Below are 11,468 nucleotides of genomic sequence, written 5' to 3'. Positions count from 1 at the left end.
GTGACCTTTTCCTTTTAACCACAACAATGAGACAAAAACGTGACTCTTGTACCTCTCTGGTGGTAGATTGTATACAATGCCCTCTAAACACATCTTCCCTCAGTCTCCCATCCTGTGGCTTAGGGCAGGGCCTCTGCTCCTGGAGCTACTTGGATATTTTCAGGTCAACAACCCTTAAATAAACTAACAAGAAGGCCACACGGTGATTTTTGATGATTCTGCCTCTCCGCCGAGATGGAAGGTTTGGTGGTGTGTGGAGACAATAGAGAGAAACGTGTGATTAGAGTAGCTGTTGAGTTAAATTACAGTGAAGTTAACTATTCCTCATCTTGCTGTGGATACCCCTCATGCACCCATACCCCCCTCCCTCCCTCCCTCCCTCCCTGTTGCCATCACCCCCCTTTGAGTCTCATCAGATCACCGTTTGCTCTCCTCTACACTTCCTGCACGCCCCATAAATAACCGAGAGGAGGTAAGCCAGGCAGCACAGGCAGGCGAACACGGCGGCCGTCAGGTAGACCTTGTACAGACAGTTGTGCTTGTACTGCTCCAGGTTGCAGTATGAGTGGCGATCCGTCTTGTAGATCATCACACCTATGGCCGGCAGGTAGAGCGCGGCGGCGGCCACGTCGTGCGCCAGGTTGGTGGACAACCAGCGCTCGCCGCCCAGCATCGGGACGAGATCCTGCTTGTCCAGGAGGGTGAGGAAGAACAGGGCGAGGGTGAGGAGCCAAAACAGGACAGCGACGAACAGGACGAAGTGGATGGATCCCTCGTATTTGTTCGCGGCGATGGTGACCCACAGCCCGGCTCCAAACACAATCTGCAGGATCCGGATGATTCCCAAAAAGCTCTTGACGAACTTCAGGATATTCGTCCTCACCTGCGGCTGGGGAGGTTGGGGTGGCATCTCTCTCCTCCTCCGATCACTCTCGGTCCCTTTTTCCCGAACAGGGCGGGTGCTTTCTGCCAGCTGCAAACAGCTGGCGAAAAGATGACAAAAAAAGTGGAAATAACAGAGTGGAATGCCTGGTTTGTGGTGTGACAATGAAGCCAAAAGTGGGCAAGTTTAAGTTTAAAAAAAAGGGAACTCTCTGTTCTTTCCACAGCCCCGGGGTTTTGAAATGAAAAACCTTCTTGTATGTTTCGTCTTTTCCGTTTCCTCCGTTGAATGTAGCGTCTGTGTAGGGGGCTGGGTGATGGAGAGGAGGCGGCCTGTAATTCAAAGCCTGCTCCTCCTCTGCTGGACTGCTGGACGCATCCATGTCCACTCGTCTGCTGCTGTATTTCCCCCGCGGGGTGTGACCTCTCTGTTCATGCAGAAGTGAAGTATGACAAGATGTACATCTGAGAAATAGGTTATTGAATTTAAACATCCCAGATATGCAACAGCTTTTAGTGCTTTCACGTAAACAAGTCTGAATTTCTTCCCTATCACTCCATTGTAGATAAAATACAACAAAGAAACAGTTTAAATCTGTTTAATAATACGAGGTTTGTTCATATAGCCTAGATATTTAGTAGCCCATGCGTCATCCTGTTTGCGTATTTGCGCACAGGATGCTCACATGTTATTTCTCTGTCACATAATTGACAGACGCTCCTCGTGCCAGCCGGGCTCATTGACGTCAATGGATTTCAGCGTACACACCCTACGTGGCCGAGGGGGCGGAGCCAAACCTCCTCCCTCTCCCCCCCCTTCCCTGGACCCGTGATTGGTCGTCATAAAGCCCCTACTCATCCCGGACAGGAGGGAGCAGATGATATCTCTGCTCTCGTTGGCCACTGGATGGCATTGATTTGTGACTGACAGTCGGCTCAAGGACAGAAATTGATCGCAGGTGAGGGACATAAACAGACTGTCCTGCCACAATTCAGCCATTGTGGAAGCTCCCATTGAAAAGGGAAGAACGAGAGCGCCGAGGGAGATGCTGTAGGAGCAAACTGTTGTGGATATAACCTCCAATAGTTCATTTTCGGGTAAGCCAAAGACCTTTCATTTTTCACATCGACTCTCACGGGATTCCTGTTTACTGCCTTTTATCCACAGCCTAATAAAAAAAACACAACGGACTGCTGCAGACAGGACAATAAAATTCAGTATGCATCGTATCTTATCTTACAGGGGCTTTATATTTCCCTTTTTTTTCTGTAGAGATTTGTTCTTCTGTTTTGCAACAAATATCTGCATCAGTGATCCCTAACAGTTTGTTATGCAAACAAAACACAGTTAAAGACCTAAGTGGGAGGGATATAAGAGAGAAAAAAAGCTTATCAGGTGATATTTGATTTATGTTAACCCACTTCTAATGCAACTAAGTGGGTCAGAAAGTTAAGATATTTGTCTGTAGCCTGTCTAATGTAGCCTAAAAAAATCACAAGCTTGTCCTCAAACAACCCACTGGCTGTTTAAGAGTCACAATCAGGACAGTGTGTTGTTTTTTCTGTTCCTGAATAGACTTATCCTGTAAAAAGATTTTTAAAAAAAGAAAAAAAGAAATGGATAACAAAAGTACATTCACACATCATCTGAATCTATCACAGTGTCTACAGAGTAAGTTATGAAACATATATAAATAAATGGTTAATGTTTAATGAAGGAAGCAGGAGATTTGCACCTCTGGGTGCAGAATAAAGTGAATTTGAAAGTTAGTTTTTGATCTTGGGAATAGTAGTTTGACAAAAATAATCTGAGCAGCTAGTCTTCATCTGTACAAATTCCATCCATGAGCTGCAGTTGAAGGCTCAGAAGAAAGCTAGTAAGCAGACCTTGAGTTTAAGATTATTCTGTCAAACTGAAAGAAAAGGAAACACTGCTGACCCATATTTAATTGTAACCTCGGGTCACTCAACTAATACCCGTTTGTTAGTGTCCCACTTGAAAGCATATGTGAGTAAAGCAAGATAAAGTTACCATCTGCAGTTTAATGAGCTTTAAAGTGCAGTTCGTCACTCACTTCCTAAAGCAGGATTAAAGAATCAGAGCAGAAGATTTGCATCTGACTGGCAGCGTTTCACTTGTGCCAGCAGCTGTCTGTAGGTGTTGTGACGCAGTCTGTGCTCATGTACTTTATGCGTCACCTTCCTTTTTGTGGTTTTTTTTGTCATCTGTTGCTTTGTAAACACATCATAATAAGTTGAAACTGTTGATTGATTCTCCACACAGCAGAGTCCAGTGTATGCCACCTTTCCCTGTGTTTCTTCGGATGGATACCGGACCCGCATCCCCTCCGCCCTCAACGGTGGCGGGCCCTTCCCCGCTGTGGCGGCTGGCTGAGAGGCGGAGCAGGAAGGCTGGCTCAGGGAACATTTTCAGCAACGTGAATCTGTGGCAGCTCCAGAGGCTGTTCAGAGCGGCTGGGGACCAGGATGCGGAGCAGAGGGCCCAGCTGGTTTGGGGCCACAGAGACGAGGCTGAACTAGCCCAGGCTTTGATAGGACTGAGGGCCCGGAGTCACCGCAGAGGGCTGAGGACTAATGGGAGAGACGTGCTTGGCTCACACTGGCTGCGAGCCTTCAATCACCTCAGGTAGAAACACAGCTAACCTGATGTTTCATATGCATCGATTCATTTATAGATGCACCAAACTGTGTAAACAAAGTTAGTTTCTCGTCACTTTTCATATTTTCTTAAACAAAATGATGTATTTCGTTCAGGATTGGGGAGAACTTGCCCAGCAGCCAGGGGAAGGATCCTGCGGAGGAGAGTGATTCTGAGGCCGGAGCTCACGGCAGTCCAGAGCCATACCGACACACCTCGGTAGGGACAACAGGAAGAGGCACAGGGGCCACGGGGGCACTAAGTAAGAGCCAGGGCCCCACAGGGACATCCGAGAGACCAGTTAGATCTGGCTCAGGACTACGGAGAGGAGGAGACAACGACCCAGAGAGATACCTCCACCGAATACTCCACTGACTTGACCAAAACCTCTGAAATGTCAAACTGGCTTTTGGTCTGCACAGCCTGAATACTGTTCTGATGTGATGAGACGCTGGAACAAGGTTGAATTAACTCCTAGGAGGAGCAACATGGTCGCTGCCTAAATGTCTGTCCTTTCATGGTGCTGCACTGTTACCTGTTGCAGACACAAAACTCTGACTGACAGTTTTATATTGTGGTTGCCTCTCAAGAAATGCCTTATGTGTTCTCCTGAGTTCATCCTACCACTCACACTAAGCTCGCATACTGATAATTATCGCCAAAATGATCAGGATATGGACAGTGATGTCATTTTAAGTAGTTTTGTTGTTCAGTGGAGTAAATCAAGAAGTGAACATGTGAGTAATTTGAAGTTATTTTATAAATGTTTCCATCTTTATATGACCCAGTGTTTATCAGTCTGAAAGTACTGTTGTTATTATGTATGGCTGCACTGTGAATTAACTTATCAATAGATATAGTCACCTCCTGTATCACAAATAAAGCCATATACGTAGATGTACATGTATGAGATGATGTACTGTGTGTGTGTTAGCTTGGAACGAGCCTAACTTCTGATTTTGAATTCAAACTACTTGGGTAAATTGGGAAGAGAGTAGGAAGTATCATAAGATATAGTAATACATGACCAAACATAACATGTCACTGGACACGTTGACTCAGACTTAATGACATGTCACATATCTTGTACTGTACTTGTACTTTCATGCAACTGCTGCATCAGGCACCTCAGCCAGCCACTAGTTTTCACTTGGTGAAAATAAATCATCAGGTGGTCAACACTGCCAAGATACCAAAAAAAATAACTGCAAGGCCAAACTCAAAAGCGTTTCTTACTGTCCAGGGAATGACGGACTTTTTCTGTTATTAAATTTTGAATGGTAACAGTGTAAAATCCCACTGTGCCTGTGAAAGACTATTTGTCACCAACCTCATCAGATTACTGGAAACTTGATGACGTTTTTTGAAAATACTGTTTTGATGTGTAATTTTTAGATTTATGGTAATAAAGAAGTGAGTGTTTGTATTGATATTTTGTCTTTTTTCTTGTTTGGTTTGTGTTGTTTCTTTGTTTTATAGTAGTAACAACACAGCAACCACTTAAAGCTAGTAAATCATTTTGCTATTCAAAACCTCATCAAAGGACATAGAGATACAGTAGGTCTACTGAAAATCATTAAAATGGATGTGAGGGTTTTTATGGACACAGTTTTTGGTGATTGAAGATAACAGTTAAACATTTTCCAGCATTATTAAACTAAAGAAAGTCAATTGTTTTTGCTTGCTGATTTTCAGCACTGTCCTAGATTATATTCATATGATTACATATACTCACATCCAGGAGCTGCAGCCTGCACTGAACAGCTGTTTAGCATTAAGTGCCTTGTCCAAGGGCACTTCAGCAGCAGTTTTTGATGGATAGAGACACACACCCATGCCTTTTCAGCAGCTCTAAGGATTTAAATGATTGAACTTTGGGTGAAAAGGCTGTTTTGGTCATCAAAACAACCCCACACATTCCATGTGTTACGACTCATGTAGTAGATTCTCTGAGAAGAGAGGACTGCTGGAAGAGCTGTATTAGAAACAAATGCTGCTATCCAATGGTCAGGACTGTTTATGAGGCCATCATGTAAGTCAGTTTGCAGTCACTAGATGGCACTAAAAGTTTTGTTTTGGAAGAGCAGATCATTGAGTCAGAAGGTAACTTTTTTGTCATGCATGGCACAGACACTTTCTCACAGAAAACTGTAAGTATTCAGAATATGTTATCCCGAGCTAAAGGGGCAGACTAATTTAATTAGATGAATAGGTAATCTTGTTGGTCTTAGCTTTTTCGTGTTTAACTTGACTCCTCTGCCAGATCTATCACATTACATAAATATGTAGTGATGGCTAATGAGTTGTAAAAGTTTTTATCTGGAATGCAAATGTCCAAACCCTCAGGCAGCTTCACACAGGTGCAACAACAGTCCACTTCAGTCACAGAAGCTGTTTGAAGTCTTAAAAGTTCTGTATTTGTCAGCATTTTACATTTCTACATGTGCCATTTTATCCATCCTTCCATCGAGTTTCTTACTACTCAGTCTGGTCAGTCAAGAATCAAGTAGATCTAGTGTGCACCGGAAGGACTTCATGTCCCAGACTACGTGTGAATTTAGACTTTCAGACTTGGATTGCCCTGTATCCACTAGATGTCCTCTTCCCCAGCAGTTTCCTCCAGTTCCTCCTGGGTGACGCCAAGAGATTCAAAGGTCATCTGGGAGATAAAGTCCTCAGTGGCGCCTGGCTGGTGTATTGGGAAATTGAGGCATCTGCTGGAAAGCTTTATAAGGTGCTGAAACCTCAGCTGACTCCCTGAATGCTGAAAAGCAGCAGCTCGACTCTGAAGTAATCCCCAATGTGCTGAGCTTCTCACCTTGTTTTGTAAATTAAGCTCATTGCACAGAAAGACCTCATTTTGGTGCCCATATATGGTGAATTATCCTATTCCAGTCTTTCAGTCAGTACTTAAACCTTATGACTATAGATAAAATGTGGAGTGATGATTTAGCAATAATACAGCCGAAAGAGCCCTTTTCTGTGTCTTACCAGAGCCAGTTAAGGGTACCAGGGCCCACTCTTTGAGCCCCCATGCTGAACTAGTGACCCCTAGTTCAGCCTCAAAAGGTAATAGTGGACTAATAATCCTGGTCAGATGTAGAATAAAATGAAAACCTTGCATTGACACATCTGAAATAGAGATAAACTGGCATCTAAATGTAGGTTAAATTATGACAGATTTGCAGAGAGAAATCCAGTCATGCTGACTTGTGTACTTGTAGCTATTATAGTTCTGCACACAGTAGCAGTCGGTGGCAAACTGAGACTCCTCTGTGGTACAATGTCGCCTTTTAGGCAACATGCACATCTTAGCAGTTTTCTAAGTTATGTGCATATAAATGAAAATCTTTATGCTTCCAAAATTATGAGCCCAATTCTGTAGTTAATGGAAAATGACAGAGAAAAGAGGCTTTTTCTGTGTAATGCTTTGGGACATTTGTAAACGCCATGTATTTCTGGCACTTATTGTTCAGTTCAACAACAGGAGGTAAAGTAAACTAAATAAATATTTGCAGATTCTTTTTCCTTTACAGTTATTCATTGCTGGGACATAAGGTGAGATGTACAGGCTGTTAATTTAGTGAGACATATACACTTTTTGCTGTCCAGCCATGTGCTGGTCTGTCTGGAAACATACTATGAATTAACAAGTTGTGCTTCTTACTGTGCCTACCCCTGTGATCTTTCATTGTGTTTGCCATGATAAATGTCTGTAGCCCCATTTCTCTGCTCAGCACAGCTTCTTCAGAACAAAACAGACAAAATGTGCCAGAGGCTGACTGCCCAGTTTACAATTCCTCTCTTAAAAACCACAGCGGACCATCAACTTTGCATCTACTTTGCATCTTGATCAAATCTTATTTTGTGGTGATCATAAATCAGCAATATAGAGGCTGCCTATCTCCTAAATAAACCCAATAACTTCCATATCAATGGAGAACAACTTTTTTTCTGATGTTCTTTTAACAGAAACGTATTCTTATTTTTTTGGTATTGCTTTCCAGACATTTTAGTGACGAAAGAGAGAAGTGACAGCTGTATGGAGAGCAAAGGGAGCAGTGCATATTTTCAAAAAGGAAGATAGGGAGAAGAAGAGACAAGCTTTTTTCTTTCTGTGTCTCTACATGATTGACAACAGAAGCTGTATAGAGATTATACATAAGCAAGGATCTGAGAGTTGAATATGTCCCTGCTGCATTGTAATTAGAGCACGGAGCAGTAATTAGTGAAATGATATATAGAGTACTTGCTCCTCGTACTCTGATAATAATCCCAAACACGCACGCAAACCGACACACGTGCACACACACAAGCAACCCCTGTGCTACACTCTGTGTCTTTGTTCATGGTAGAATCACACAACACTGCGGCACAGCACTCATTGTTATTCCTTCCTCTGTGTCATTGTGTGCCTTTGTTCTTATTCTCAGTACTGTTCAGCTCAGGCTCTCGCTTGTTTCTGCAGTCTCTAAACAAGGGCATGGCACTGCCTCTCTGCCCCCATTTCAGGTGAACGCAGAACATCAAACATGATTCAACAAGAGTGTCCTGCTGAGCAGAGGCCAGCACCTTTTCAGTTTACTCACTTTAAAGAGACTCCAGTACAAAAACTCTTTATCGAACCTTTCAGAAATGAAACCTGCCTTATTGATGTGGAGGAGGGATTATTTTCTTGAAACTATGAAGAGAAGACTTGATGTACAAGTTTACTGGTCATAAAATGAAAGTTGAACCTGTCTCTGGTATAAAATGGACACCGACCCCGGGTGCCTCCAATCTGTATGCAGAAGGTCAAACTGCTTTCCACATCTGAGACCTTTCTGTCTGCCTTCATGCTTTGCTGCCTTCAGGGCTGTTCTGGGCTGAGGAGAAACACGTACGGCCAACCTCACATCACACAAAATTACGTTGCATTGCCCACACCTGCTGCCTGAACCGTTCACAGGGGTTCGGGGTGAGTCAAGGCCAAGAGAGGAAGGGATTTTAAAAGCAGCCTCGTTGTACTTTCATAGGTAAGGTCACATGTCAGACGATTGTGTTGCTCCTTTGTTCTTTGTCCTTTCTCTGAACCCACATTACATACAGAATTATACACACACACACACACACACACACACACACACACACACAGAGACCATTGCCAGACATTATGCGCAGCTACTTGTAACACAATTTGTCTGTAGTTTTAAGGTCATAGAAGAGTGGTTCCCTTTAGAGGCTGACTGGATTTTCCCTGGTTTAATATGCATATTATTAAATATTAAATAACAGAACTCTTTTTGAGCACCTGTAAAACTAACTGAGAGCAACATCACCTACTGTATTTTTTGAGGTCTGCTGGGCTGATAAATGAAAGGGACGATTTTCTCTTTGGTGATCACATTTTGGAGGTTATTCTTTATTAAATATTTCATCTCTAGCCTCAGTTTTTAAAGAAATGCATCATAATCTTCCTGGTAATATTATTTTGATATTGTGTGCACATGCAACTGCCTAGGCACAGGTTTATAGTGTGCATTTTACACTAATATTGTGGCCAATGCATTGTGGAGACTTTTATAAAAGGTAAAACCTGTACTGAACACCTGTAAACCAATCAAATTTGGGTGTCATAGTTGGAACAACAGTAGTGCTTATAGTATTTGTAATCATGTAATTATAAATCTATAAAAGGAAGTTTCAGAAACTGGAGTAGGTAGGAGGAAAGAACAGTTATCATTAACATTATCAATATAAATGACAGGAATAATGTTGCAAAATTAACAGAGGAAAAGACATGGTGGAAGCACAAAAAAGGGAAGGGTTCCAGCGTATATGATTTATGTTTGGGATATCACTGCTTAGGCTAGAAAATGACAGAACAAACCATAAATCACATAGTGCCTGAACTTGAGCACCTTAAGCTCAAGCTAGATAAAAAATTATCATTTCAGTCAGTTTGTTTGTCTGCAACCCCCTTTTAGCCTTTATTAAACCCGATAGAGTTGGTCATTGTAAAACAGCAGTTCAGAGTACAGTGCAGGAAGGAAGGAAGTCCCGTGTGCTATTTTAGCTTCATGCAAACTACTATGTCTTGGTGTTTTTGCTGTAATTTCAACCACGAGGTTGTAAATAATTAACATACTTGCCAACAATTGCCAATGCAGCATCGGCAGCTCAATCAGTGCAAAAAGCACCAGGAGAAAACGCTGCCATCCCACTGACTCACACAACTTGACATGATGCAACCTTTGATTTATTCAGAGATCTGGTTGCAGGGGCTGGTTCATTGTGATGTGTAGTAACAGCATATGCACATAAAGATCAGCGGGGTAAAGTGGGACTAATTTCATATTAACATGTACCACTGGGTTGGAACTAAGAGGGAAAGCACATCTGAATAATTCAGTTCAAAACAGACCTCTGAGCCAGTGACATAATATACACAGAATAACCTTGAGTTAACGGACAAAGTTGCATGCAGACTCGGTCACGTAGCGCACATACATGTATGCAGACTCAGTGCTTTTGCTGGCACGCATGAAGTAATACGCATGGGTGAACATACTTATACATGCTAACCCCTGTATGCTGTGTCTTCCTCAAGCTTTGCTTTCCCTTGTGGAAGGAAGGTGGATGATATCTGTTAAACATGTGACAGAGCAGAAGACAGCAGTTTGTTAAGTGACCTTTTTGAATTTCAGTCTGTCACAGCTACACAACCTCAGCTATAGGGACATTTTGTAACATTAAATACACAAAGGTACACTCACACATACATATGTGAATCCTTGCATACAGACCAAACCACAAAGTGACACAAATATACCTGAACATAAACTCTTGTGAGAACAAAAACAGCTCTGCAGTGGTTCAGAGGGTATGATGAAAGGTCTTTTTCAGAGGGAAAAGTGGTGCTGAGTTGAATCTGAAAGGGCTTACTGGCAGATGCAAGTGATATAATGGGATGGCTTATTTTCATTGCTTCTTCTTCTGCTTTTTATTGAAAAAGAATGGAGTATATAAAGAGCAGTACCTCAGAGGTTTTCATTTTTTTCATTCATCCTCCCTCTCCCCTCTGCTAAAGTCTTCCCATTTCCAGCCCATACACCATCAGACGGATCATGGAGCCAATAGCATCATATATATTCATGTCCAGCCCGCACTTTAAACATCTCCATCCTGGCCTAAACATCAAAGTACATTAGACAAGGTCAAACATTAAAGAGAGGAAAAAAAATAGAAGAAAAAAAGACGGAAGATTAATGTCATCATTGTCATCTCATAATCCCTCTATAATATACCCTAGAGCTACAGCTTTTAGATGTGCCACAGAAAGAGCATACAGGGACAAAACTAACACATAGGCAAGTCTGGAATTTGCCTATGTGTTAGTTTTATTCATAATAATTAAATAAATACAAATATGGGAAGACAAGGAGAAAATGAGAAGGGACAGGGGTTGGTTTCAGGCTTTGTATGCAGTTTTGAGGGGTTTATTATGGTCATTCTCTGCTATGCTACTGCTCATAAGACATTTCATAAGCCATGCCTCCACCTTACTTATAATTACGCCAATAACTAGGCAAAATACTGGTGGTTCTAATTCAGTCATTTAAAAACTTCACCTTGGCATTGCAATGTGTAGGGGACTTATCACAAAATGTATTAAAGAGAGATGGGAAAAAGAATTTAATGATGAAATAATCAGTCATTTTTCTTGCTCTGATTATTGGCGTGAACTCTGTTGGAAAAAGATCCATTATTACATTGGAAACACATCTAACATCAGTAGCCTCAGTAGCCAGAAACTGTGTAATTTTCAGTCAAACCACTCCCACAGTGTGAGGAAGCTTCACTCACTCCCTCACCAATCAGGTGAAAGTGCTTTTATTCATTAGTTTAATGTAATATTTGATTTGTAACATGTATTCATTGTCTAAAC

General features: G+C 42.1%; 2 protein-coding genes across 3 annotated transcripts; one reads left to right on the top strand and one right to left on the bottom strand.

The window, feature by feature from the left end:
• Window positions 1–385: 385 nt before the first annotated feature.
• On the bottom strand, window positions 386–1,537 carry marveld1 (MARVEL domain containing 1). Its single transcript, XM_044373389.1, has one exon. The coding sequence runs from the start codon at window positions 908–910 to the stop codon at window positions 413–415; it is 498 nt and encodes a 165-aa protein (XP_044229324.1). The 5' UTR covers window positions 911–1,537; the 3' UTR covers window positions 386–412.
• A 240-nt stretch (window positions 1,538–1,777) lies between these two features.
• Window positions 1,778–4,973, top strand: LOC122997318 (arginine vasopressin-induced protein 1-like). Of its 2 annotated transcripts, none has more exons than XM_044373388.1 (3): window positions 1,778–1,980; window positions 3,170–3,529; window positions 3,658–4,973. In XM_044373388.1, the coding sequence occupies exons 2-3, from the start codon at window positions 3,180–3,182 to the stop codon at window positions 3,914–3,916; spliced, it is 609 nt and encodes a 202-aa protein (XP_044229323.1). In that variant the 5' UTR covers window positions 1,778–1,980; window positions 3,170–3,179; the 3' UTR covers window positions 3,917–4,973. The 2 variants fall into 2 exon arrangements, with proteins under 2 accessions (XP_044229323.1, XP_044229322.1); XM_044373387.1 differs by having other exon boundaries at window positions 1,780–1,980; window positions 3,167–3,529.
• The last annotated feature ends 6,495 nt before the right edge of the window (window positions 4,974–11,468 follow it).

Source organism: Thunnus albacares, chromosome 14 (genome assembly GCF_914725855.1).
Source record: "Thunnus albacares chromosome 14, fThuAlb1.1, whole genome shotgun sequence".
Lineage (NCBI taxonomy): Eukaryota > Metazoa > Chordata > Actinopteri > Scombriformes > Scombridae > Thunnus > Thunnus albacares.
Note: the sequence above shows the minus strand (reverse complement) of the source record. Positions and strands in the feature narration are given on the sequence as shown.

Bases quoted from the DNA above. Each gene is read 5' to 3' on its own strand.
- LOC122997318 (XM_044373388.1), top strand. From the start codon at position 3,180: ATGCCACCTTTCCCTGTGTTTCTTCGGATGGATACCGGACCCGCATCC. The intron at 3,530-3,657 runs GTAGAAACACAG...TATTTCGTTCAG, and splicing joins CGAGCCTTCAATCACCTCAG to GATTGGGGAGAACTTGCCCA.
- marveld1 (XM_044373389.1), bottom strand. From the start codon at position 910: ATGCCACCCCAACCTCCCCAGCCGCAGGTGAGGACGAATATCCTGAAG.